We start from the raw sequence: 27,512 nt of genomic DNA, 5'->3' as shown, positions 1-27,512 counted from the left end.
TACTAAGCGTAAGTATAGTGCTTTTTCCATAGAAAATTTAGTTAGTACTTACTGAATTCAATAAGTAAGTACTTACTGAATTCAATAAGTAAGTACTTACTGAATTCAATAAGTAAGTACTTACTGAATTCAATAGGTACTTTCTGCAGCCTGCACTGTAAAAAAAAAAAAAAAATCCGAAACGTTTCTGAGTAAAACTTTTCGATACTTGCTTGCAGTTCTGGCTAAGCTTTGGCTATGTTTGCATTACTGCTTATAGAAGTTCCTTAATAAATCAGAACGGTGCTAAGCTTTTTTTGTATCCCTTCCTAAGTTTACACTAAAGTTCCAGAAACACGACTAACTTCAAACGGGAGGATCTTCGAATTTTTCAAGATGCTTCCGAGATGATTTCAGGAAGGTTATTAACTTTTATCAGAAAACTTTCCGGGTTTCGGCATGAGATGTTACTGGAAGAAATTGGCCACATCAGCTGCCCATAATTTTCCAGTAACATTTAGGAATCGTTTTTACATTGAATCACGCCCATTATCAATCTCATATGTTTTAAAATCGGCTATACTATTTTAAGCTCTATTAAAAATATTTATTTGATTCTATCAAAATAATGAGTAAAAATTTATTTTAATCCAACTTCTTTGCCACAGCAACGCGTGGCTGGGTCAGCTAGTATATCTATATATTCTGAATAGAATGGGAAAACAAGGAAAGCCGTAGGTTGAGCACCACTGCTATACATGATATTTCAGTCGTATACCATCTATCTTTATGCATCCATCCCATGGTGAAATTAACTTAATTCTATTAAAAAGGCTAATAGCCAAGAAGACAACAACAGAAGAAGCACTTGGGATAAGGGAACACAGCTTTTGAGAGAAATCGAAAATTTGCTCTATGCAGCCTCGAAAATTGTTGACTGTCCATTTAGAATTAGGGCAACAAATATGAGAGGACAATATCCTGGATTACTGGCCCAATTGAAAAAGACAACCACCACACTCACAATGTACTCAGCTTGTTGTGACAGAGTCAACTAAATGCTGTGCCGTAAGTTGGTAAGTGATGTTATTGGTCTATTATTGTAAACTGTCGCTACCCAACGTTGGGCCCACGTTATTAAAGGGCCCAACAGTCCAAGAAATTTAAAAAAAAAACCTAGTACTAAGACCCATTAACATTGCAAATACACACTGCTGCCTCTGGGGAGAGGTCCTACAGGTTTTGTTGCAAGGGGGCCCAAAATGTATAGATCCAGGCCTACCTGGATTTTGTTTTACAAAAATATTGAAAAATTTACATACAGTCTTCGAATCTTCGCTATTTCCTTAAAATCACTAAAGATAGCTTATTCGAAAATTTCCAAGGGTATTTACATGATTCCTCCCTTTCTTCGTGTTTTTCCTATTAGCAGCAGTTTAATATGTTTACTCGATCTTGGAAGAATCGAGATCCGGCACTGTATAATTTAATTTTTTTAATTTACAGAGTTGGACCAAAATATTATTTTACCAACTGGGCCAAAGTCAGCCAATCCGTCCCTGGTTTCTCCATAGATCAGTTGGTGATAATTTGGTTAGTTTTTCATATAATGTTAAAGCTCTCTCCTGAACTATTACCTTTATTGGTTTGTTGCTTGTTGGTTTGGGTCTGTTAAGGCTAGCATTGCCTGAATTGATGTGGTTTTTACTGCTCCAGTTATGAGCCTCAAGGTTTTTCTTTGAAACATCTCTAGTTCAGAAGTGTGCATATTACAAGAGGCCTCCACCAAAGACCAACCAGGCCTCAACCAGGCTTACCAAGGCCTCACAATAACTTATTAAGGGTTTAACGTATAAATTGTATGTTTGACTTAAGATATCTCGGCCACACCTCCATTTTACTTCTGCTAGTCTTTTAACCATTGTTAATCTTTTTTGAGCTCTTTCAATCATATCAATATGTTTTTCCCACGGCAGCTTTTTATCAAATTTAACTCCTAAGTAGATTGCCTCATCTGTCTTGTTTAGGTTTATATTCTTATCACTGTACATTAAATTCATCTTGGTTGGTGACTTAAGGTAAAAATCGGTTGGTGACTTAAGGTAAAAATCAGGTACATGATCTTCTCCAAATTGACTTTCATTTGATTAACTGGTACATAAAGATACTAGTGCTTTATCAATTCTTTTTGTTATTTTGTTCTTTTATTATTTTTTGCTGGAGCCGATCTCCATATAACTAGGTCATCAGTATAAAGAGTATTATATGCCCTCAACGCTTTTGACTGTTTCTGGGGGATCATTTATATAAAAATTTAAAAAAACTTGTACAGTCACACCTCCCAGCTGTAGACCACAATGAATCTGTTCATATGTAGATGTTTTCGATCCATACATTTTTACACGATACATTCGAAACTTTGCAAAAAATTACAATAAATAGCACTGACGATGATTAAATTAAACAGCACAGAGTAATATAAACGTTGCAGAACAAATTGATAAATACACTCAGGAACATTGAAAATAGTGCCCCAAGATAGAAGAAAGGTACAATCGTGAAATTTTGCATATAAGAATGACATTGATATGCAAATGATCCAAGTTTGGTGTCAATGCCCTTAACCGTTTACCGTACAGTATCGGTGAAATCGGGAAAAAGGTACTATATAAACCAATGCATAATTTAAGATTTGTAAATGTTGCGATTACAGCCGGATTTCTGGAGAACCTTAATGAGTGAAGGATGCCGGGTAGACGAGTTAGAAAACGTTTCTCACAGTTAAGCGAGTTTGAGAGAGGTTTGAAAATTGCGGGCTGGTCGACGAGCCATGCTGCTGCTCAGGTGGATCGTTCGAAGTGTTCCATTAGAAACTGTTGGAGGCAGTGGACACCAGATGGTATCCACGTGCGTAAAAAACAGTCTGGAGTGACCGGGAAGACCACGAGAAGAAAGGATATAAGGATCGTGCGGCAAGCGCTCGTGGATGTCACAGTGACTCACTTCAACATACAAGCAAACGTAGGGGTAGCAGTTGTTCCGCGAAACGTTTCTAAACGTCTTGAGGAAGTAAATCTGCCGACCAAGCGCCCTTTTCGTGTACTGTCTTGAACACCAAAACATGGCAACTCCGTCTGCAATGGTGCGAAGCCAGAGCGTTGTGGGATGTCACTGACTGACAAAAGGTGGTGCTCAGTGATGAATCCTGATTCGTTTTGGGGTCAGATGCTATCCGCGCACGGATGTGGAGGCGCCCTGTAGAAAGGTACCAGTTCACCCATTCTATCGCACGACACACTACCTGCACAGCAGGCAAAGTGGTCTGGGAGGCTATAGCCTATGATAGCCTGTCCACTCTAGTTGTGGTACATGGAACCTTAACGGGCCAGCGTCATGTTAATGAAATTCTGCAACCACATCCAGGACCGTTCCTAAATGGCCCTCCAGGAGCAACTTTCCAGTAGGATAATGCTCGCTCGCATACAGCTAGAGTTGCTCAAGACTTCTTACGTCCTTTTGAGACTCTTCCATCGCCAGCCCGCTCCGTAGACTTGTCCTCTATAGAGCATGTATGGGATCAACTGAAATGCCAGATGTCGCCGTGCTACTCTGTGCAAGATTTAGAAGTGGCTGTTCAAGATTTGGGCGTCCATCTGCTTCAGAGCAACATCAGATGTTAAATTAGCTCAATTTCGAACCGTATTGTGTCATGTATTGCAGCAAAAAGGGGTCCAACGCGCTATTGAATTAGCACTGTATTTATCTCAGCCTGTATTTGTTTAATTGTCTTGGTTTTGGGACCAAGTGTACCTCTCATCTGTATTATTCCGTACACTAAATTTCACTTCAATCCAACGCTTCCTTCTTGGGGCGCTATTTTCAATGCTCCTGAGTGTAATTAAATGTAAAACCCTGTAGACGAAGAGGGGCAAAAAAAGAAGTTAGAAAAGTGTTCTCAAAAGACCTTCAACGAGCAATCCAGTATTCTTGAAATTTTCAAAAATAATTTTATGAAAAATCGTGCCAAAACAAAGATTTTATAACTCAAGTTGAAAGTTCCTTTTTATAATTTTGATACACTTATAATATACAGGGTTGCCACAGAAGTTGATTTTAGGAAAAATTTAAGGATAATGAATGTCAACTTACGATACAATTTTGCTGTAAATAAACCTACTTTATTATCCAAAAATTGCTTTTAAACATTATCAATAATTGTTATCTAAATCTGGGTTAATTAAGACAAACTTGAAATTTAACTACAAATGCTGTGAAAGACCAGATATTTCCAATTAATACTTTTATTTTTAAATCTCCGCAATTATGTTGTGCAAAAGTTTGTTTACCTTTCAATGCAAACTTTTTATAACTCAAAATTTTTTCTTAGCCCTTTTTTTACTCTTTTCTTTACTTTACAACCTTTTCCTATTGCAAGATGATAGGTGCTAGGAACTATTCTAGCATAACTGAGCATATCATAAGAAATCTCATTTGATTTAAGACTCCCTCCCTCCTTGCAGCATGAATAACAGCATTCCGTCAGTCCATAATGCTACAAAACTTTTCTTGCAAATTTTTTACCAACATGCCCTTGTTGATACTACACTCTCAACAAGTGGTGTGACATATTTAAAAATATATACTGATGTTTAAAACAAGAAAAAAGATGTTTAAAAGTAAAACATCAATGTTTTAACAAAAACCACGATGGATGTTTCAAAAACATTGACATCGCCATTATTCTCAACTGTAACATAAACATGTGAAAAAATTATCCGCATTGTGATAAAATTGTAACATCTTTCTTTGGCAAGCAAGGATCTATAAAAATCATAGTTCATTCTGTTTCAAAAATAAAAATATATGCTAAATATTCTCTACAATGATGATTCAATTTAAAATTTATATTCTTTCTACATAAGAATATAGAAAATTGTTACAACTATTTTTCTAAAATAGACTTTAATTTTGGTTTTAAAAAGATTTTTTACAAATCGTTAGCTTTAAATGCATATGAAGAACTAAAAAATTAAATGCTCATTTTATTACAATTTAGTATTTTTACAAAAAACATGTAATTGCTAATTAACTCAATAACAGTTAAAGTTTGCAAAAATAAATAAAGTCATTCTAATCCAGAATTAACTAGAATAACTTCCAATCATTGAAATGATGGACAAGTTTGAAGCATGCATAAGGACTGAAATCTCAAACATACTAGGCAATTTTCGGCAAAGTCACTTTCAATGTTTGCATGTTTCCAAAAAAAAACAAATCTTAATGTATAAAAGCTTAAATTTTGAGGGTTTAAATTAGAAACGTACCGAGTACTCGGTAATTACTCGGTACTCGGCATACTCGGCCAATTTGCCGAGTACTCGGTACTCGGCCAAATTCTGATCAGATACTCGGCCAATACCGAGTATTTGCAAAAAATTGAATATTGTCCAAGACAGATACCAAAATTTATATTAAAAAAAAAACAAACATTATATTCTGCAATAATTTACAATTAAAATTTATTAGTCAAATTTAAATTTTGAGAATAATGAAGTTTGTAATGCTTCAATGGTATAAATCTTTCTTTTAATGTCCCCAAAGTTTATTAAACTTGTTTATTAAAAATTATGCAAAAAAAGGCAAGTATAGAAAATATGGAATTTTTATATTAAAAATGGATATTTGATACAAACAAAAATTAGTTATAAAAAATATAAAAATACCTTTGCTAAAAAATTAAAGGAAATAAAACAATGTTAAAAGCACAGTGTAGGAACACTGCAGATACATGTTTTGGAAGTTACAAGGAATTCCTTTTTCTATGCACAAAATGGGAGCTCGTGGATTTAAAGGCATCCGACCGACTAAAGTTGGATTTTTTTGTTGAATGTCTTTACCTTCTCTAGCTCACATGTTATGCACTGAAAAAGACATTCCTTGTAAGGGGGGGGGGCGGAAACATGTGTCTGCAGTGTTCTTGCATATTTGTTTTATCTGCTTTAAAAAAATATTTATGTTTGCGGACTAGAACTATAATTGATTGGTATACAGTGAAACCCCTCCTAATGGACACCCCTCTTATGCGGACAATTTTTAATTCCCCAGTTCCAATGCAAATAACATTATTAAACCCCTGTCCTGCGGACACCTCTCTATTGCAGACAAAAAAAATTGTCCTGTTAGTGTCCACATTAGAGGGATTTCACTGTAATTTGTTTTAATTCCAACTTGATTAATCATACCTTTTATTTATTTTTAATTTTAAAAATCATTTTTTGGTAAAATTTTTGACAAACAAAATTGTTTATATAATGCGTAATTAAATTTCACCAGGAATTTAGTTTTAAAAACTATTATATGGACAAGGAGGTCTATACTACTATTCCAATAAGTTCAAAATTCATCACATGTGTGTCGGTGGTTCTTGTTAAAACATAATTGGTACTTGGTAACTCGGCCAAGTCGTGAAAGGCCGAGTACTCGGTACTCGGCTACTCGGCCAAAGTGCTACTCGGTACGTCTCTAGTTTAAATTTTTATGATCATTCATTACATGAAAAAGAAAGAAGAAAAAAAGTAGAATGAAGGCTATTAAAATACTAGTAAGACCACACGTACTTTGCAGAAAATACTAGTAATGCATGGTTTGATTTCTTTTTTTGCAAAAGAAGCAAAATAAAATGTAATGATATAAATCAGAGCTTTATAATTTACGTATGGATACTTTTAAAATTTATTTATTTTTTATAGTCTTATTACTAAAAATGAGCTTGAAATTTCTTCCTCTCAACTATCAGGAAAATTCGCTTACCTGGAATGCGACATTTACCACACTTCCACATTTTTACGCAACAGTTTTACCCATCAGATGCAAAAATTGAGAGGGATTCCCTGACATTTCCAGAAATTTAACTAATTTGTGACTTTCCCTGACCATTTTAGGTGATTTTTATTTTCCCTGACAATTCTAAGTTTTCCATATTTTCCATGTGCGTGGCAACCCTGAATATACATATAATTTCTGAATTATTATTCTGTTGTTTGGCTTATTCAAAAACTTTTTACCAAGATCATTAATTACTTCCGTAATATAGCTGTTGATTTATTAGTATTATGTCTTCACACAAATAATGTCAATTTGGAAAGCGAAAGAAAGTTTCCCCACTTAATCGAATATTTCTTGGAACTGACAGTACTTGTTTAAGTTGATCGACAGTATTAATTTTATGCTGAGCTTCTTCTAAATTTTTGATTTTATGTAGAAACAGCTTTTACAAAATTAATTGCATTTTCAAAAATGTTCAAAATTCACAAACTGGACTTAGAACACATCTATAGATATATTCAAGTATACTTAAGATGAATTACAATTTGCAATTGTAAACTATACTATTCAGAAGTTTAAAAAAATATATTAGTATAATTTATATGGAAATATATTTCCATTTAAAATGGTCTAGAGAACATGACTATTTTTTCAATTTTAATTTTAGATAAAGTGAAAATCTCATAGTGGGCAATTCTTGTTTTCTAGCTCAAGAAATTAAATTGAAACATTTGTAAGAGCAGGCTTGGAGTAATCGCTGATTACGTAATCGTAATCTGCGTAATCGATTACATTTTTGTTTAATCGTAATCATAATCTGGCAATGAGACACTCGTAATCTTGTAATTGTAATTTTAATTAACTGTTTCTCGCATAATCGTTACTGTAATCTAAATTTCAATAATTATAATTTGTAGTTGTAATCGTGTAATCCTGACTTGCTGCAAGTGAAAACTTGTTAGCCAAGATTCTACAATGGTATAAAAGAGATGGGATCCAGATAGAGGAGAAGATAAGACTTCAATAGAAACATAAAAAGAAGGGCCTTTAGGCACTGCTGACGGTTGTCAAATGAGGATCATAAACAAGTGGTATCGTGAGTCGTTTTCCCTGTAGGCGTGTCATTGACGGGGACCCTGTAGGAACGTCTCTGTCTCTTGCGGTTTTAAGGATTGGTCATCAATTTTCCTTTTCATCACTCAATGACAGGCAAACAAGCGAAGCTACCATATTGAAAAGAGAACAATATGAGCAGTACTAGCATATGTTTTCGGTTTGAGAAAGTTTTGAAAAACAGTTATAAGCCTTTTGGTATTTTTTTACTTTTATTCACAAAAGATGTGTCACCAAGACTGCCTTCGAAAAAAAAAGCTGTTTGCATTTTTGGAAAAACCTGCCAACACTTCCAAAAGTGATAATTCTTTCATAAAAGAGAAAATTGAAAGCAAACTAAAAGCTTACGAAACTAGCGCACCAAATGGGCATGTTATTGATCCTCTAAAAAACTGAGGATCAAACATTCATGTGTATTGTGTACCTATTGCTTAGTAAAATTGCACCTTTGTATATCATCTGCTCCAGTTGAGCGTTTGTTCGGCATTGGTGGAAAATTTTACATTTCTCAGAGAATGAAACCTGACAGTTTTGAAGTATTGGTGCTATTGTAATACAATAAAAGATTATTTTAAATGTAGTATTTATTTTTGAACATTTACTTTTATATCATTTATTTATACTATCGGAATGTATTTTAAAACTACGCATGTTTTACAAATCCTGCATAAAAAAAGTTTTTCTTTCCTCAATAATTGGGCTGAGTTAAATAGTATTATACTAAATTGTAGAGAATAGAATGTAGAAATATAGCACATAAATTTTAGAAACCGTGACCTCTAAAATTTTGGTTGTACGCAAAATAACAATGAATATTTAAATCGTGTACAATATGCATTATGATGGGGCGAGCCATTTAGATATAGGATATCTCATTCCTATGCAGGATATATTGTCAAAATAGTTATGTAGTATTTAAATGCACAATCAAAAATCGTAATTATTCAACTAGGATGTAGTTACCGCAAATGAGCAATGAGAATAATATATATATGTGCATGTATTTTTCTTCCACGAGTTTGTAATTGTAATCAAAATCGTAATCCACACATCATAATTGTAATCAATTACATTTTATTAATAATCTAATCATTGCTATAATCGTAATTACGTTTTGGCAGAGGATTATAATCGTAATTGTGTGTAATCTCCTCTTTGTAAAGCTTGAAATTTTAACCGATTACATTCTTTTGTAATTGGCTCCAAGCCTGGTAAGGTGGTGCCAGGAAGTGAATTTTTCCCATTCTGAAACTCATTTTTTAATAAAGTACAATTCTATTAATTCTCGAATGCTGGGTCAATTGATCATTAGGTCGCTAGATAACAGACTTACCAATATCTCGCGAAAACACAATTCAAAGTTAACTAAATACGATTGCATGATTCAATAAGATTGAATGTGGGGTGTGATTTGAATATAGTTGGGGCAAACCTAACCTGCTAGCATCTGCGTAGCCTTCGTAATGCTGACAGGTTAGGTTTACCCCAACTACAGCATATGTGTTTTTTCTTGAATATCAGCCATTAGCTCATCTAGGTCTAGGGAATGAACCAGAGAACAAAGGATTAAATGACAAAGAAATTCATTAATGGTGGCAAAAGGGGTGTGATAAAAGATTTTGTAAAGGTACATATTCTTCCTAAAATCAACCTTTACCAAAAGCCCCCTTGTCTACCGGTCAGAGAAGCCTGACTTCGATGGGGAGGTCCCGGGTTTGAATCCAGGCCCGGGCATGGATGTACTTCCTTTCTCCAGTTCTTTTCTTTGTATGAATGTGTTCTTGCGCTCAGGGTTCGTACTCAATTTCAGAAATAAAATGAAGGAGTTTCGAAGGAGTAAAATGAGTTTTTGAAAGAGTACTTTTGGAGTATTCTTAAATGTCACTTTTTTTCAACATATTTACCCCCTTCCCCCTTTGTCACACTTCACCTTACTCCTTTCCTAGTCACATGTCATTTTTCATAAACATGTTGTTATAATAACTGTGTAATGTCACTTTTTGTCCCCCGGTCAAGGCAGGACACATATTTGTGGATGACTCTTTTCAGAATGTCAAAACTGTGATCTACTAAACGTTTTTTTTTTTTTTTTTTTTTTTTTAACGCAATCATTTAATATAGTACATTTACTTATGTTCTTTTAAATATTTAAAACTTAATAATAATCATACAAACTGACTTTTGTTTCTGAGAGTGTGGTGGAGGGAAAAGCAATAATCATAAAACTCGAAAAAATAGCCAAGCACCATTTAAGCATGTTTTAATTCACTTATGAAATGTCTTAGTCATCTGATACTAATAATATTTTCACATTCAACTTTTATGACTTCTATAACCAATTTGTAAATCACATCTTTATGAAAAAAAAGCAAATTACTACATTAAAATTGCTCTTATATCTTTGTCCTTGGCATGAAGTTAAGTTGTCGATTGAAGTATTTTAAATTACTATCATAGAGGAAGATTAAGTAGTTTTGATCTAAAAAAGAAGGAGTTAAAACCAAAATGAAGGAGTTAGAAGGGCCCTTCAAAAAAATTTCCTAAATGAAGGAGTATTGGAGGAGTTTTGAAGGAGCGTACGAACCCTGTGTGCTGTGAATGGTTGCCCATCCTATAAACGGATCCTTATGGCATGCGTGTACTGTGGAAGTCGGACTTCACGGCAAATTATGGTACAGTTGGAAAATTGAAGCGAATTGCCGGTCTAACTGGCACATGACAACAACAACATTTAACAACGGTTAGGGTAAACTCTTAGCTGTTTATCCTCTAAAATACTCAAGTGTCAAAATAAAAATAAAAATACACAGTAAATAAGTAGATAAAAAATAATTTATTCTTTCTAAGAGTAACCATGTTAAAAACAGAAGTGCTTGCAATAATTTAACATGTTTGGCAGCTTTTAAATGCCATTTATCTGTGCATAAAATACTCTAATAAGTATAGGTATATACATATATATATATATATATCACAGAGAAGCTAAGAATTTTCTTCAACAGGGTTCCTAGATCTTTACGGAACTAGTAATACTGACCATTTACAGTCAAGTCCCCAGATTTCTCAGCATTATATGAAATAAATTTGGACACTTATTTCCTTTGACAGTTATGTACAAATCATTATTAAATTCAGTGTATCACAATGAATTTAAAATAGAAAGTAAGTAAATATAAAATATACTATCTAAAAAGGAAAATATTGGTAAAATGTGGAACTATTTTTAGCATTTCAAATTTATTTTATTCTGTTAAAAGATTTTTTGGGAAAAATGGTGGCTTTGTTGGGGGGGGGGGGAGGAATTTTAGCCTTGTTTATCTTTTTCATTCTAAAATGAATAACATGATACAGTTAAAAGCAGTTAATATTGCATACAGGCTGTATCAGTACAGCGTTAACAAACTTTCAGGGTAGATAAAGTACACCTAGATGATGGGAAATCAAACAGCAATGCATGGTCAGAAACGCTTTCCTGACGCTATAGTGACGACACAAATCATGAGGAAGACAGGACATGAATAAGAGGAAAAAACATGTTTGTTATTAATACAGCAAAAATTCTGGTAATTTTTTGTCTGGTGTACACCATTATAGATACTGCTACATAAACTGAAGCATCAGATGACGGAAGGTGCATGCGCACATGTGGTTTTTGTTACACTGGGAAGTCTGGGTCACGTGCCTGGTATTTTCACTAACATTAGATCTTCAATGCACCGAAGATGTAAGGCATGCGTCACGGCCCGGTGTCGTAATTTCAAACACCTACTTTGATGACGATCGTTGGCTTCTTCATGTTCTTTTTTCTTAGTTTTCTGCTGTACTAAGGATAATAAACATCTTTTCTTCTCTTATTCATATCGTCTATTTGGTGATTTGTGTCGTCACTACCGCCCCAGGAAAGCGTTTCGGACCATGCATTGCTATGTGGTTTCACATCGTCTAGGTGTACTCTATCTGCCCTGAAAGTCAGTAAACGCTATACTGATACACCCTGCATATCTCTTTTCTCTTGACAGTAAAAGCTATCTTTCCACTGTATTTCCATCTATAATTAATAGATTTTGGTGCTCAATTCACAATACACTTATAACTTGATGTACGAGGAGAAACTATTTCTTGTTTCATGTAACTAACACACAATTATTTTCAGAAGCTCTCAGTGGGACATTGATATGTAGTCCACGGAAGGCGAGTGGAAGACCTTTAGCTTACAGCTTTTCTCCAAGAAAATTAAGGTAACTGTTTTCTTAAAATGCATAATTAATATTGTAACTATGACATTCCAAAATGGTCTAATGCAAAAAATGCGCTTGATTGCAGTTGGGCAACATTTTTTCTGCTCTTTAAGCACCAAAAATTTGCATTTTTCAGTACATAATTGCAGAATTATTGCTTTTTCTTTTTTTATTTTAAAATCAGTTTTACAAAATTTTTAAGGAAAACAAAATGATGAAACCTATCCCAACAGCCACTTGTATGTTCCTCTAACTTCGGATCCAAATTTGAATCAATCGAATGACAAATTACACTAAAATGATTTTTTCCCTTAATATTAGTGAAGTAAATTGCCCATCTCCAAAAGACAATGACTTTTATTAAGTTGCTGTCCCAAAAGAGCATTTCCCTGATTGAGGTGCATGTCCCAAAAGAGGTAGGAACCCTGTTCAACACAACGAACAGATTTTATGCTGCATATGTAACACATAACAAGAAAATTCTTTAACATATTTGCCTTTGCAATAAATAATTAGGGTCCATAAAATGCCTTGAAATTGAATAATTTACAGGATCATATTGAATGCAGCTCCTAAACCCCAACTTGTTTCAATTCCATTAATCCGTTTTCCCATCTGGAAGAGAGAGAAAAAACTTACAACAATCGGGACAATTAAATTTAAATTAGTGCAAACCATCTAAGATTCCAGTTTATATGCTAACATTCTTTTATAGGACAACATACAGCTAATAATCATTTGCATTTGAAATGAAATTAAAAGATTCTCTGACACATTGAAGTAAATGTTACTTCCATATTTATGGAATTAAAATCCAACTGTGTCTGTGTATATTCAGTAAATTACTGCCCATTAGCCAGGGCTAAAGCAGAAATACGTGAAATACACCGCCAGCTCAGTCATTTCCAGCCCAGGACTGCAGTTTCGTGCAGCACGAAACTGCAGTCCTCGGCTGGAAATGACTGAGCTGGCGGTGTATTTCATGTATCTGTGTATGTTTCTATATACCGTCGCCTCAGAGCAACACTAAGACATCTAATCCCAGAAATAACACTAAGATATCCTACTGTTGCTCCGAGGCGGCAATATGTCATTCTAATTTCTTGAGAATGGTAGATTTTTTGGGCATCATGTTTCGCCAACTTGTATCTCTGTACGACTTTAATTAGTGAAGATATTAGTTTCAAATATCAATTCTACACCACATTTTCACTTTTCTTCCTGGAAAGTAACCTTGCTTATGCTACTGACAGATTACCAATAATTCCTTTTTTGAACAAAAATGAGGCAGGGAAAATGTATGTTTTGAGCGAAAGTGGCTAAAAAAGCTGGCTGCGGGCCAATAATACTTGGTCCGAACAAAAATGAGTTAAGTAAGGCACATTTTGATGCAATGTTTTTTTCATCTTGTTCGTTAAAGGAATAAATGTTACTTACATGAAATGCCAATTAAAATTCTTTCGCTAATTTAAGCTGCTTCAGGCCACTAGTATGGGGCGAAGTCCCTGAAGTACACTGTCGTGTTAAGCGCAAAAGTGGTATTGCACTGGAGCTCAAAACGAGAAATTCATGATTAAAGTTGTACAACTTGTTTCTTTGATTGGTGACCTTATTTAATGTTCAACTTGCGGTAGTTGTTTCATAAATAACTTATCTAACTTACATAAGAGCGTACTTTTGTAAAAATCTTAATTTAAAATTAATGAATGCAGTTACGACAAATTTTCTTTTCAAAACCTTTTCATATATTAGGTTGATTTCACCGTAAGTGACTATTCTATATACGATATATCTGCACATATACGATAAAAATCGCTTAGTAAAATGCGCTTGATGTATCATTAAATAATACTCTGCTTTATTTGGATTTAGCTGCCGCTTTATTTCATCAATACAAATCTAACAGAATCTACCTTCTGAAAAATACCATTTTCAAAATTTCGGATAGTTAAAACTGTAAACCATAATAATTTTCTGTTCTTTATATTCAAAGAATGTGTTGATGCTATCATTTATAACGTTTTATTTTCTAGATTCATTTTTACCCAGCATGAAGATAATTTTGACAGCAGACCATACTTAAATAAAAATATAATTGGCTGTAGAATGAAATGCGTTTTTTTTTGCACGAAAGAATTAGATATGAATATTTTACATGCATTTCATTTGTAAGAAGTTGCATTTTAAATAAAAATTTAAATAGAAAAAGCTGAATATTTACTTCAGCATTTATGTAAAGTTCTATTAGTTTTTATTATCGACCTATATCAACTACTCAAGGGTAAACTAATTTTAGTACTCTGTTACAATAAACTGCTACATTTAAAAGTATGCTGCTTTACTAAGGTATAAAAGTCGAATCTGAATATTACTAGGTAAAAAAGTGGTAACTGCGCAGATACCACTTTAAAGGCTTAATATTTGTCACTTACATTTAAATTGCCTTAGCAAACTATGCAAAATGTGCCATTACGACTTTTTTCTTAAAGTGTTTAATATTTTGCGTTCACAAATCACCAAAAAACTTGAGATTTTGGTAAATTAAATTACTAACAACCATCCAGTGACAATAACTCAATTTTGACAAAATGTGCAGATACCACATCTGTGCTTAGCACGACAGTACACCGTCCGACATTTCTGGGGAACAGAATTTCACACCAATCTGCTGTGGTACGTTGGGCGATCTGCCGTAGGTGGCTAATACAGCCACCTTTGTGGCTAGTATATGCATAAATATTGCTTAAAACACATTCAGGGTGCAACTATTACCATATTAAAAATTGAATTATTTGATTGCTTCTGATCATAGTCTTAAAAAGAGTACTAGTATGGATGACAGATAAAAAAGCTTAATAATGTACTGCTTTCTTCCCACAGAACCTAATACAGAACTTAAAGCTCCGAAACAATTTTTTTATGCTAGAACAAACATCCATATTAGAAGGACAAGAAATGCAGCTTCAAAGAAGAATCATAAACTTACCAGCAGTTCCTTCTTTTTGTCCAATCCCAATCCATGATGCAATAATGCAGATATGTAGCTACAATCAAGACATAATAGAGGCTGATCTTTTATCTTTTCCTCACAAACATTTTTGCAAGCATTCATAAACTCCCCCACAGAAATGATGCCACCCATTTTACCTGTGAATAAAATTAAATAAACTTAATTGTAAGAACTTAACTAATTTATGTTCAATAATATAATACACTTATAACTTAATATACTTTTGATTTACTGTACTTAAATATAACGATAGAAATAGAAAAAATAAAAAATAATAAAAAAATTTAAAAAAGGACTGGGGTATTGGTAGTCTCAAGGAAAAAAGAAGGTTGCAAAAACAAATTCCACAATAAAAACCAATGTTTGATTATAAAGTAACCCAGAATCGAAAAACATTGGGCACAAACACTGGCTTTAGGACTATCTTTTCCACATAAAGGGAACAATTAATGGCTACAGAAAAATAAAGCATTTACCGCCCTACAGCCGGGGCTAAGGCAGAAATACATGAAATACACCACCAGCTCTGTCATTCCAGCCGAGGACTGCAGTTTCGTGCTTGTTAGTACTCATCAGTCCAGCATAGGAAGTGACTAAGCTGGAGGTGGAAAACCTCTTAAAGAAGCCAAGAGTGCCAAACAAACTGGTAGCTAATATAAAATTAGCACTTACCAGACGAGTGACCAAAGCAATGGTTCTGTTCAACTCAAAGATTGAAGGCAAGGCATGGTATTTTCAGTAAGTTACTGCCCTATATATTAGCTACCAGTTTGTTTGACACTCTTGGCTTCCTTAAGAGGTTTTCCATTTCCAGCTCAGTCACTTCCTATGCTGGGTTGATGAGTGCTAATAAGCACAAAACTGCAGTCCTCGGTTGGAATGATGGAGCTGGTGGTGTATTTCATGTATTTCTGCCTTAGCACTGGCTATAGGGCGGTAACTTACTGAAAATACCATGCCTTGCCTTCAATCTTAGAGTTGAACCAAACCATTGCTTCGGTTGCTCTTCTGGTCAATGCTAATTTTTTATAAGCTACCAGTTTGTTTGGCACTCTTTTGGTTAAGAGATTTTCCACCTCCAGCTCAGTCTCTATTTATCCAGAACTTGGGTTTATTCTGATCAAATTTGTAGGGTTCTTAAGAAGTTTATATTCACATAAATAATAATTTAAAGTTATGATGGCTGAATTATGAGTATGCTAAACATTCACTTTATATTTTGATTTACTGTACCACTGCTGCATGCATTGAGCAATAATAATAATTTACTAGACCCTCCCCCAGGCTTTGGTGAGAGGGTGCCACGCCCAACTAGCCCTTTGATTTTTAGAATGCGCCCAACTTGCTGTTTTATCAGTAAAACGACGCCATGCTTGCCTTTGCTTTATCCATGAACTGGCACACTTTGGATTTAAGTTTTTGATTGGAAAAGGAAGGGAGCCAGTGTCCCCTCCCCTTGTTTTCCTACGATGACTTTCTTCAAAGTGAAAATAGTGAACATCCGCCCCTCCCCCTCTCCTTCCAACTTGGATTACCATTGAGTTGATTATTAAAAAAGCATTCCTTTCATTATCAGTTACCACAAGGGATGAAAAGTGGTCTGTGCATTGTAGAGACTAAACAATGTTCTTTCAAGGACCTTTCATTTTAGGAACACTACTGATAAGCCACTGCTGAATTCTCAGAATCACTTCCTTACCCCTTGCCTCAGGGTTCGCATCCCCTTTTAGTCAATAATGAGGAGTTGTTTACACTAGTTTCTAGCAAAGAATACTGGCTGTTATCCTTCCTCTTTATCGCTCCATAACAAGGGGCATCTTTCTTTGTCCAATTAACATGTGTTTTCAGATAATTCTAACTTTTTTCTTCCAGCCAGATAGACGTTAAGTTTAACATTGCATTTTGTAATCTTTCATTCAAATTTATGTTTTTAATAGTGCTTTTACATTTTGAATTAGAATTAAGCAGGAGCAGTGGAGCGCCACAAATCCACCAACCTGAAATCCGCCAACGTCCAAAATCTGCGTCATTTTTTTTACTGATTTTTTTTTTCTTTTTAAATTTTGTGCTGCGAATTTAATCTTTATTTCAATTTTATTTCAGTCTAAAATAATCTAAATCTCAATTATTTGCTGTAACAGTTGTTTTAACAGATAATTCGTGGATAATATATTCTGTTTTATTATTATGCATTATACGCACGCCGAGCATTTTTTGGTCTGAAAAATATGTTTGTATTTTTGCTCAATTTTCTTTTTATTGTGTACTACTGGAAAAAATGAGAAATATCGAGAACCGAAAGCAGATGCTAAAAGGTTGCTGCAGATTAACAGCAGAACGCTAATATTTCGTGTGATACGTGGCATCAAAGAAACGCAAAAATATGACACAAATACAAAGAATTCAGCATGTAAAAGCCAAATGTAAATGATTTTGGAAATTTCAATTGAAAACAGATGACTTAACTATTGAAAATTAATACTAAGTGCTTTTAAACTGACGCTGTTTATTGGTGTTTGTTTCCTTATGGTGGTGGTTAACTCCAAGAGCAATTGTTACTTTTGGATTTAAGTCTTTTGAGTTACAGCTAGTAACAGCTGAAAAAATTAGTTATCATAATTTTTTAAAAATGGTTATACACTATTCATATGTCCTACGAAGTAATTCATGAATGCTTCGAAGTTTTTATTGTTGGGACAGTAAGACATTTGAACTCAGGAATAACAGTATATAACCTATGATTATATCCACAATGCTTTGAAGTGATAACATGCCTTTTAGTTTGGAAAAAGTGCCCTTTTTTTAAAAAACAGTATCCTGCCCTTTTTACTTTCTTCTATATCTAATATATAGAAGAAAATATTGGATTCGTGCAAATTTTTGAATTTCGAATTTTGACGGATTCGAACGTTTTGAGGTGTGCTGAGTCCATTTCGACCATTTTTGGAAAATGTCTGTCTGTCTGTGTGTGTGTCACGTCTGTGTGTGATCAGTTTTTTGTGGCCGCTCTACAACAAAAACTTCCGCATGAAATCGTACGAAATTTAGTACACATATGTGCCCCTATGTGAACTTGTGCCCATTAGTTTTTGGCGCGAATTCCTCCAAGGGGGGGTGGAGCAATGGGACGTTTTTCGAGTTACGCGTGCTTGCTATTCCTCAGGAAGTAACTGGCGGAATCATTTAATCCTGGGGGAAGCTTTGAATTTACAGTAATCTAACAGATATCATGGTGTTGTCCGAGCGTTAGTACAACACCATTGCAGCTGAACTACAAATGAGTAAGTGTTTGGGCGAAACAATTCTATATAATTCTGTTACAAAATATCGTTTTTGGCTGGTATAAAAGATAAATCTGCTCACTTAAGAATTCGCTTTGCTTATTACACATATTAGCTGGATCATCCAAATTTTCATTTATCCGAATTGTCTTTGGTCCCAATTAGTATGGATAAACAAGATTGTACTGTATGCGTCAAAAATCGTCATTATGTTTAGTTACTTAAATTTGATTGAAAGGATAATATATCGAGAAAACTAAAGAAATAAAAATATTTACACACCAAATAATTGCATGTCATAAGATCTATCATAAAAATAAGAAAGAGCATAAATATCCCTCTTCATCAGTTCCTCTGGTTGGTCGACAGTGTCTCCAAGAAATTCAACGGCTTTCTCGTAGCAATACTTAAATCCATATTTTCCATCTTTTCTTCCCCTAAAGAAAAAAGTAACAGTAATTATAACAAGTTTTTTTTTAACGAGAATAGGTACATGAAGGAGCTAAAAAATTTAATTAAATGAATTTTCCTCATTGATAAAAGATATTAAGAGCCATTGCAAGAGTGCACCACTTGTACTAGACAAAAGATGGGATTTAACTGGCTGCACTGGTGTGTGCAAACCGTTTCTTAAAAATTCTTGAAGCTCTGCAAACAAGTTCTTAAAATTTCTTAAATTCGGTAAACCAGTATAGAAAGACATACAAGCTATTGAACAATCAAAACTTTGAAAATTATGCAAATATAAAAATAAATAAAAACAAAAACTTTAAATGTGTTTGGCAAAACTCTCAAACCATTGCTGTAAGTTCTGCTGAAACTGAAAGAAGTTTCAGCCTAATGAATACTATTTGTTCAGGTAAAAGAAATAGATCACTTGCCCAAAATATTTTTTAAATAATGATAATTAACTTGGCTGAATTACCACTAAAAGAATGGCGCCCGGATGCTGGGGCAACAATGTGTTTAAGCAATAACAAACACACCCAGATGATCCTCAAGCAAAAACAAAGAAATTAGAAGAAGCTAATGAGTACCAAAACACTATTCGCTTACATAAAATAAAACCCCTCTAATGCGGGCTGTAACAGGGCAAATTTTTTTGTCCGCAATAGAGGGGTGTCCGCAGAACAAGGGATTAATAATGTTATTTGTCTTGAAAATTGGGGGATTAAAAATTATCTGCATGAGAGGGGTATCTACATTTGAGGGGTGTCCGTTAGGGTTTTGCTGGATAAAATAGTGAATGATTGAGTAATGCTCCTGACATCATCAACAATGAAACCCCCGCCATGGCATGATAATTTGATAATATTTTTTGATAATATTTTGACATGCAGGGAAAGGCTTTATTGTGACAAGACTGAACTGGATTGGGTCATTTAACTGTTGTACTGGTAAGACTGTGTCATTTCAGGGGAATGAAGAAAGGAAAAAGTGGTCAAACAATGAATGCTATCTACTGGAGTTTAGGGTTAATCCACTGGGGTAAGGACTAAAATTTCAACTATCAAACTATCACCAAACAGGCAAATGCTTCATTCAAATGTAGAAAAGTGGGAGCAATTTTCAACCCATCATACCTTGAAGGGCGACTTTCTAGTTTACAAATATTTTTTTAAATAATAGCTATTTATATTTGTTAAACTAAATGAGCTTGAAAAATGTGAGGATTTTTTTTTTTATTTTTTTTAATTTTTTTAAACACCACACATTTTATCATCCTTTCCATTATTACTCTCCTCTAAAAAAATAATTTCAAAAAATTTCAAGTCTACCGGTTTAGGAACAATTTGAATCCCATCACTGTCATAGATTTAAAAAATTCTGTGAAAATATTCTGAGCCAATTATAGCCACAACAACATGCTTATTTTAGAGCTACAAAACATGTCCAACAGTTTTTCACACAATTTGCTGCACTTTCGACTTTTCAGAAAATTGTTCTGCGCTCATAGTATAGCGTGTAACAATTTGGACTGTGTTTGGTAAGATCACAAATGTAGGACTTCCTTTTGATTGAAATTTATGTTTCACAAACATCTATGTTGGGTATTAAAGGTAAGCTTAAACCAAAGCTTTTTCTTGGCACATTTAATTTCATTTTTATTAGTTTTATAAATTATTTACACAAATTCTTTGTGTATGATTTAACGCATACATGTACTGTACATGCAGCAAACAAATATAATAAAATAATACAGCTTCATACACATTTATTTTAAACTGGATATGAATGCACTGTCCATTTCAACTGTTGAAATCTTAAAGTTTTAGCTTTATAATGAAAGGAAATCAAACATTTAGAGTAGTAAATAAAGGAATTTATAACTGCATGTTACTCTATGACCAAATGTACAACAATTTTTACATGAAGATCTGAAATTTTTTCTTAGCTGCATAGAAAATATTAATTGCATTTTATTCTGATGTTTTTCAAATTCAGGAGTTTATTATAAAAAAAAAGTAATGATTCCTAGTCTGAAACAGCAGTTTATTGAGACACTTTACAATACATTTAAACTGGTGCCCAACCTTTTTTTTTATCAGAGAGTCACACCCCATAATTAGATGAATTTCATGGGAAAGAATACATATAAAATTAAATATATTTACATTTTTTTCTACATAACAATGAAAAACACAAAAAGAAAATTATGAACCAATAGTTGTTGTTATCATTACTTACTACATGCTTATTTTCTCAAAATAAAGTTTACTTTTTTGGAAACCAATTTCTGACTGTTTGGCTCCAAGTATACAACAACAATTCTTAGTTTCAAATGAATATAATCAACTGTAATATTGAACATAACAATGGGCCACTAGGATCAGGTTTGTTGGCTGTAGGTTGAGCACCACAGTATTAAAATAATAATTATACAATTTTTTTTTAATCAAATAAATGTACAACATGAAAAATTGATGGAATAACACTGTAAAAGCATGGTGAATGTTAATGCTAATTTCAGAATTAAAATAACTATAAAAGAAAAACATGTACCTTAAAGCAAACTCTTTTTGATCATAATTCCAAACATGGCTTTTTTTGCTAGGATAAATGCAAGGACTTTGAAAAGAAACATCTTTACCATTTGGTGGATCATCTACAAATCATAAATATATGCACCATAAAGCTTTGTTGAAACAAACTATATATTTGTATACTATAACAAAATTAAAATAAATGTTACCTACCTGTTTTCTCATTAGAAAGCTGCAAAATAGCCAATCTAGCAGCCATTAGTCCCAAGCCTAAATAACTGAATTGAAAAAAGGAAATCAGAAAATGGTGAAAACTTTGAAAGATATATATTTAATTTTACGTAACAAGTAGTCAATTTCTACAATGAAAAAGTTTTTAACGATACACATTATAGACTGGAACCTAAGTAATAAACTGCATAAATGCAACAGGATGTTTTTAATTCAAAAATTTAATCCTAGTAGTTTTTTATCATCTCATTCTCCCAAAAAAAGCATTGTATTTTTATCACCACTCCCCCTCATAAGTAAAAATACATTAAACTTCAGTATAGTTACCCACATTTAAAGAAAAAACCAACATTTTACAAAATTACAGATTCAATCGAATACTGAAACACTGTATGATTATTTAACCCTATGTAATGCACGTAAGGTTTTTTGCAAGAAATCTGCAAAAAACTGGCAGTACAATATCTAGTTCATGTTCTTGTGGACAAAAGATGTACATGAATCTACAAATAAATCTTCACCTGTTTTGTTATTGAACAGAAAGCTTTTCAGAACTTCATCGCTTTACAGAAAGCAATGTCTAGTTCATGTTCTTGTGGACAAAAGATGTACATGAATCTAGAAATAAATCTTCACCTATTTTGTTATTGAACAGAAAGCTTTTCAGAACTTCATCGCTTTACAGAAAGCAATGTCTAGTTCATGTTCTTGTGGACAAAAGATGTACATGAATCTACTAATAAATCTTCACCCGTTTTGTTATTAAACAGAAAGCTTTTCAGAACTTCATCGCTTTACAGAAAGCAATGTCTAGTTCATGTTCTTGTGGACAAAAGATGTACATGAATCTACAAATAAATCTTCACCCGTTTTGTTATTGAACAGAAAGCTTTTCAGAACTTCATCGCTTTACAGAAAGCAATGTCTAGTTCATGTTTTTGTGGACAAAAGATGTACATGAATCTACAAATAAATCTTCACCCGTTTTGTTACTGAACAGAAAGCTTTTAACTCTGTTCATGGTCAATTCTTACTGTAAACCATTCTACAGTCAAATAATCTAACTGATGATTATAATAATAAAATATTAAAAATGTAATCAATGAAAGATTTGTTTTTGTTCTTTTTTTATTTCCCTTATAGGAAATGATAAGGCAAGAAGGTGATGATGAAGAAACACGTGATGAGAAAGCTCAAGTCAAATATGAAGTACAGTACATAGATATTGATCCAATTTACTTATTTATTCATTTCTTCCTTTAATTTCTTATTCATTTACTATTTAATTCATTCATTTATTTTTTCTCTTAAATTGATAAATTTATTTATTTTTTTATTCATTTATTATCTCATTATCTTTTTATTTATTCATTCTCTTATTTGCTTAATTATTTGATCAAAAATATTTTTAAAGATCGAAACAAAAATATTTCATTAGAAAAATATTTTTTCAGTGTGCTCCGAACAAAAAAAAATAAAAAATTTCCTTTTCTTTCAGGGTTTATACTCAATTTCAGAAATATAATGAAGGAGTTTTGAAGGACTAAAATAAGATTTTGAAGGAGTACTTTTGGACTGTCCTTAATTGATGTCCAACTTTTTTTCTACATATTTGACCCCCTTCTCCTTTAGTCACAAAATGTCACATTTCATCTTACTCCTATCTTTTGTCACATGTAATATTTTTCTTAAACATATTGCTAAAACAACTGTGTGATGTCACTTTTTGTTGCCCTTTCTTTTCCCCCTTTTTACAATTTTTTGAACCCGTCGTCTCCCCTCAGGCATGGCATCACTTGCGGATGACCCCTTTTACCATATTCTCTAAATGGGTGTCGTGGCACCTTAAGGTACCACGCCATGGGAAGAAGTGAGGGGTGCCACGAAGCTCTACAATATCTATGCTAGGTGGGTTTAGTAAATAAATACACCCAACTAAGCCATTCACATTTTTTTGATACAGCACAACACACTAGCTTGTGACTTCATTATCGTCAGAAAGTTGAATCGATGATTAAGCATTATCGACAAGCAGTTTTTCTTCACCAGGAAAAAGTGTAGCAGACAGAAGAGTGATGTATAAACTAACTGATTTTATTTTGCTGAATTTTTGCTTTTACATGGTGCACTGTTAGGGTTATACAGTGGTGGACAAAATTATAGACTCAATTTTTTTTTATTTTGTTTCAATTACAACATGACTCAGATTAAATTATTTTCATTGAAGTAAAGATGAATAGTTGAAGAAATAGTTCTAAAATTAGTACATCTTATCAACTAAATTAAAAAATTCATAAAATTAGAAAATTTGCAAATTGAATATTTTATCATTACGTGAAACCTGGACAAAAGTATAAACTCAGAGGGGAAAAATCCAGGATTACGAGAAAGTTTCGTTCCAAAATGCTAATTTAACGCCATAGAATGAATAAATGTTGCCATCAGTGATTGCTAAAAGTTTTGTTTTTGGAAATTAATGAGAAACATATAAATGCACCGCTGGGCAAAATTATAAACTCTTTTTTTTTTTTCATTTTTCAATCATAATTTAACTCAGTTAAAAAAAAATTTTGTTCCAGTAAAGATAAATAACTCTCTCAGCATGGTAAAGCAGGATTGGCATTTTTAAATGGAATATAGAATGCTGAAGATTACCAATTAATACTGGAAGATCATCTCTTACCTTTTGCTCATCTGATAACTGGAGGTAACTGGTTATTTCAGCAAGATAACGCGAGTGTACACACAGCGAAAAGTACAAAAGAATGGTTCAAGCGCTGGGGTATCAAAGTTATCAAATGGCCAGCTCGTAGTCCGGATCTTAATCCGATGGAAAATCTTTGGGGGACCACGGTGCGTAAAGTTTTTCATGATCGGCACCAGTACCAAACCACAGAGGAATTAAAAAGGGCAATACTTTCAGCATGGAACCATATACCACTGCAGCTGTTGAAAACTCTTGTGAAATCTACATGCCCAGCCGCATATTCGAGGTAATTCAGAAAACTGGGGGCCCAACTCGTTTTTAAAAGTTTGTAGTTTACACTAATGGCTAGATTTAATGCAATATTAATTTTTAAAACATTTCAAATATTGATTTTTTTTTCAATTTATCCATGTTAATAGCAAAATTACATTTTCCTAAATTTATGCTTTTGTTTTACTGAAGTAATTGCAAATGTAACTTAATTAAACTCAAAAAAATAATAATAATAATAATAAAATTTTGTCAGCTTATAATTGTGTTTATGCAGTATTGTAAGTTTGTAATTTAGCATTGGTTCATTTTTGGTTATTACATTATTAAGTATTTGAATAAAATTCTACCAAACTTCAGAGTTTCTTACTTTTGAGTTGATACTTTTGTCCATGTTTCATGTATTATAAAGATATTAAAGTTGAGATTTTTTAATTAAATTATTTATTTTGTAAAGTTTATGAGTTATACTGAATTTAGGACTATTTAGTCAGTTATTTATCTTTACTGGAACATAGTTTTTTAACTGAGTTAAATTATGATTGAAAAAATGAGTTTATAATTTTGTCCAGCTGTGCATTTATATGTTTCTCATTAATTTCCAAAAACAAAACTTTTAGCAAGCACTGATGGCAACATTTATTCATTCTATGGCGTTAAATTAACATTTTGGAACGAAACTTTCTCGTAATCCTGGATTTTTCACCTCTGAGTTTATACTTTTGTCCAGGTTTCACGTAATGATAAAATATTAAATTTTGCAAATTTTCTAATTTTATGAATTTTTTAATTTAGTTGATAAGATGTACTAATTTTAGAACTATTTCTTCAACTATTCATCTTTACTTCAATGAAAATAATTTAAACTGAGTCATGTTGTAATTGAAACAAAAGAAAAAAAAATTGAGTCTATAATTTTGTCCACCACTGTATGAAGTATTTTAAATGACTGTCAAAGAGGAAGACTAAGTAGCCTTGAAATAAAAAAGAAGGAGTTTTGAAGGAGTTAAAACCAAATTGAAGGAGTTTGAAAGGCCCTTCAAAAAAAAATTCCTAAATGAAGGAGTATTGGAGGAGTTTTGAAGGAGCGTACAAACCCTGAAATTTACAACCAAAAGTGAAGAATAATATTTCTTTCAATGCAAGTTTTATTATAAAATACATTGTTCTTTCTTTAAGTACTGTAATTTTCAAAACAAATTTCCAATTAGGTCATTTTGAAAAAGATAAATTATCTTACCTATTTCACTTTCCCTATATTCCCCTACTTAAATAGTGTTTCCCCTAGACCTAAAAGGGGCAGGGCTCTTGCTGATAAAAAGGCACTCCTTCAATTAAAAGAGCATTGTAAAAAAATACAAAGTTTTGCAGTGTAATCTTCCCATGCCCATTCTAGTGGACATAGGGAACCAGAGAGTTACATTTTAAGTGCTGGAGTGAATTTTTACCTTTCGAGCAAGAAAATTTGCCTTTGTGATCAAATGTTGATATATTTTGAAGGGACAAGGAAGGTTTATTGAGAAAGGCTAAAAAAAATAGCGTGGTGCATCGAAGGTTGCCATAAAGGAGACAAGATACAGCACCCTCCTAAAAATGTCTAGGGGAAACACTAGTAAAATAATGGATTATAGCAACATTTATTTAAAAGGTTTTTTTTAGAAAAAATCATTTCCAAAAAAATATTTTATTGATTGCAGATACATACTGCCAATCTCAATTGTTAAAATATATATCACCAATAAATAAACTCAAATATTAATATCTCTTTCATTGATAATCTCAGCAAAGTCAAGAATGTTGAAAACTAATTAGTATTTATATTTTCCAAAGTGAATTTCTTCAAACTAATTTCAGTAGGAAATAAAAAGAAAACATTTTAAGAATAACATTAATATTCATAACAAAATCACAAAATAAATTGTATCTATCTAATTTCATCTTCATGTTACAATAGCGTAACATGAAGATGAAACATGAGATTTCAGAAAATTTCCAAGGAAACTATAAGCAGTAATTTGACTTAGCATAGTAATAATCTTTGTTTAGTAATACTGCTTATAAATTCTTGCATAAAGCAGAAATAACTCAAAGTTAGATCATAGTATACAAATTTCTCAAATAGAAGTATTCAAATGGATGTGAAACAATATAACTAAACAGAGCATGATAATATGTAATTATAAAAATAATTATAAATGTTCAATTAAATACCTGTGACTATATATTGAAAGAGTTTTATTTTGAATTTTTCTGGACACAACATAACTTTTAGGACTAAAAACAAGTGTGTCCAAGTCAACTGGTGTAAAAGTCACTTGAATCGACCCTCCACCTAAATCCATAGAAGCGACTGATCGACTTGGATCGGTTAATCTACCTGCAAAAATAAAGTATTTCTTGTTATTTACATTCAAATGCATTTAAAAAGAAAAGATGGAAAAAAAAAGACAGTAAAATGGGTTATAAAATACAGGTTAAAATAAAAACCAAATTGTAATTACACTGCTTGACAATTGCTAAGGAACAATTACGTTTTTTGGAATAGTTAAGAATAGATAATGATCAAAGAAACAACGAAGTATCTAGTTAGTAGGTAGGATGTGCCTTTTTTATAAACACAAAATAATACAGATATACTGCATCAATGAAGTAAAAACTTAAAAATAAAAAAAATAATCCTACTCAGATGGTTTTCAAACAACCGCAAAAAAATGATTTAGGTCAGAATGATGGAGACATGAGTACCTTAACATGATATATGATTACCAGGGACACTAATGCATATTTTACATGTGTTTTCCAAACTCCCCACTAATTATTGAGGAGTGCTTGGGGGATTTTTTCCCACTCCTCTCTCAAGGCGGATTTGAGTTC

At 32.8% G+C, this 27,512-nt stretch overlaps 1 protein-coding gene and 1 long non-coding RNA gene across 5 annotated transcripts in view; one reads left to right on the top strand and one right to left on the bottom strand.

Moving 5' to 3' along the window:
• The window catches only part of LOC129221338 (uncharacterized), a 127,852-nt gene extending 104,435 nt beyond the window's left edge, over positions 1-23,417 (top strand). Inside the window, exons 2-4 of the long non-coding RNA XR_008580498.1 lie at positions 12,071-12,155; positions 22,805-22,870; positions 23,160-23,417. This is a non-coding gene — a long non-coding RNA (uncharacterized LOC129221338). The remainder of the gene's footprint in view (positions 1-12,070; positions 12,156-22,804; positions 22,871-23,159) is intronic.
• Positions 10,732-27,512, bottom strand: part of LOC129221336 (ectonucleoside triphosphate diphosphohydrolase 5-like) — a 54,973-nt gene continuing 38,192 nt past the window's right edge. For all 4 annotated transcript variants that reach the window (XM_054855802.1, XM_054855805.1, XM_054855803.1 and 1 more), the window contains exons 7-12: positions 26,850-27,015; positions 21,644-21,708; positions 21,450-21,552; positions 18,729-18,883; positions 15,142-15,302; positions 10,732-12,770 (exon numbers count right to left, since the gene is read on the bottom strand). In XM_054855802.1, coding sequence (XP_054711777.1) covers positions 12,702-12,770; positions 15,142-15,302; positions 18,729-18,883; positions 21,450-21,552; positions 21,644-21,708; positions 26,850-27,015 — 719 coding nt within the window. In that variant the 3' untranslated portion in view covers positions 10,732-12,701. The remainder of the gene's footprint in view (positions 12,771-15,141; positions 15,303-18,728; positions 18,884-21,449; positions 21,553-21,643; positions 21,709-26,849; positions 27,016-27,512) is intronic.

This window comes from Uloborus diversus, chromosome 4 (assembly GCF_026930045.1).
Source record: "Uloborus diversus isolate 005 chromosome 4, Udiv.v.3.1, whole genome shotgun sequence".
NCBI lineage: Eukaryota > Metazoa > Arthropoda > Arachnida > Araneae > Uloboridae > Uloborus > Uloborus diversus.
This window is presented reverse-complemented; position numbering and strand designations above follow the sequence as displayed.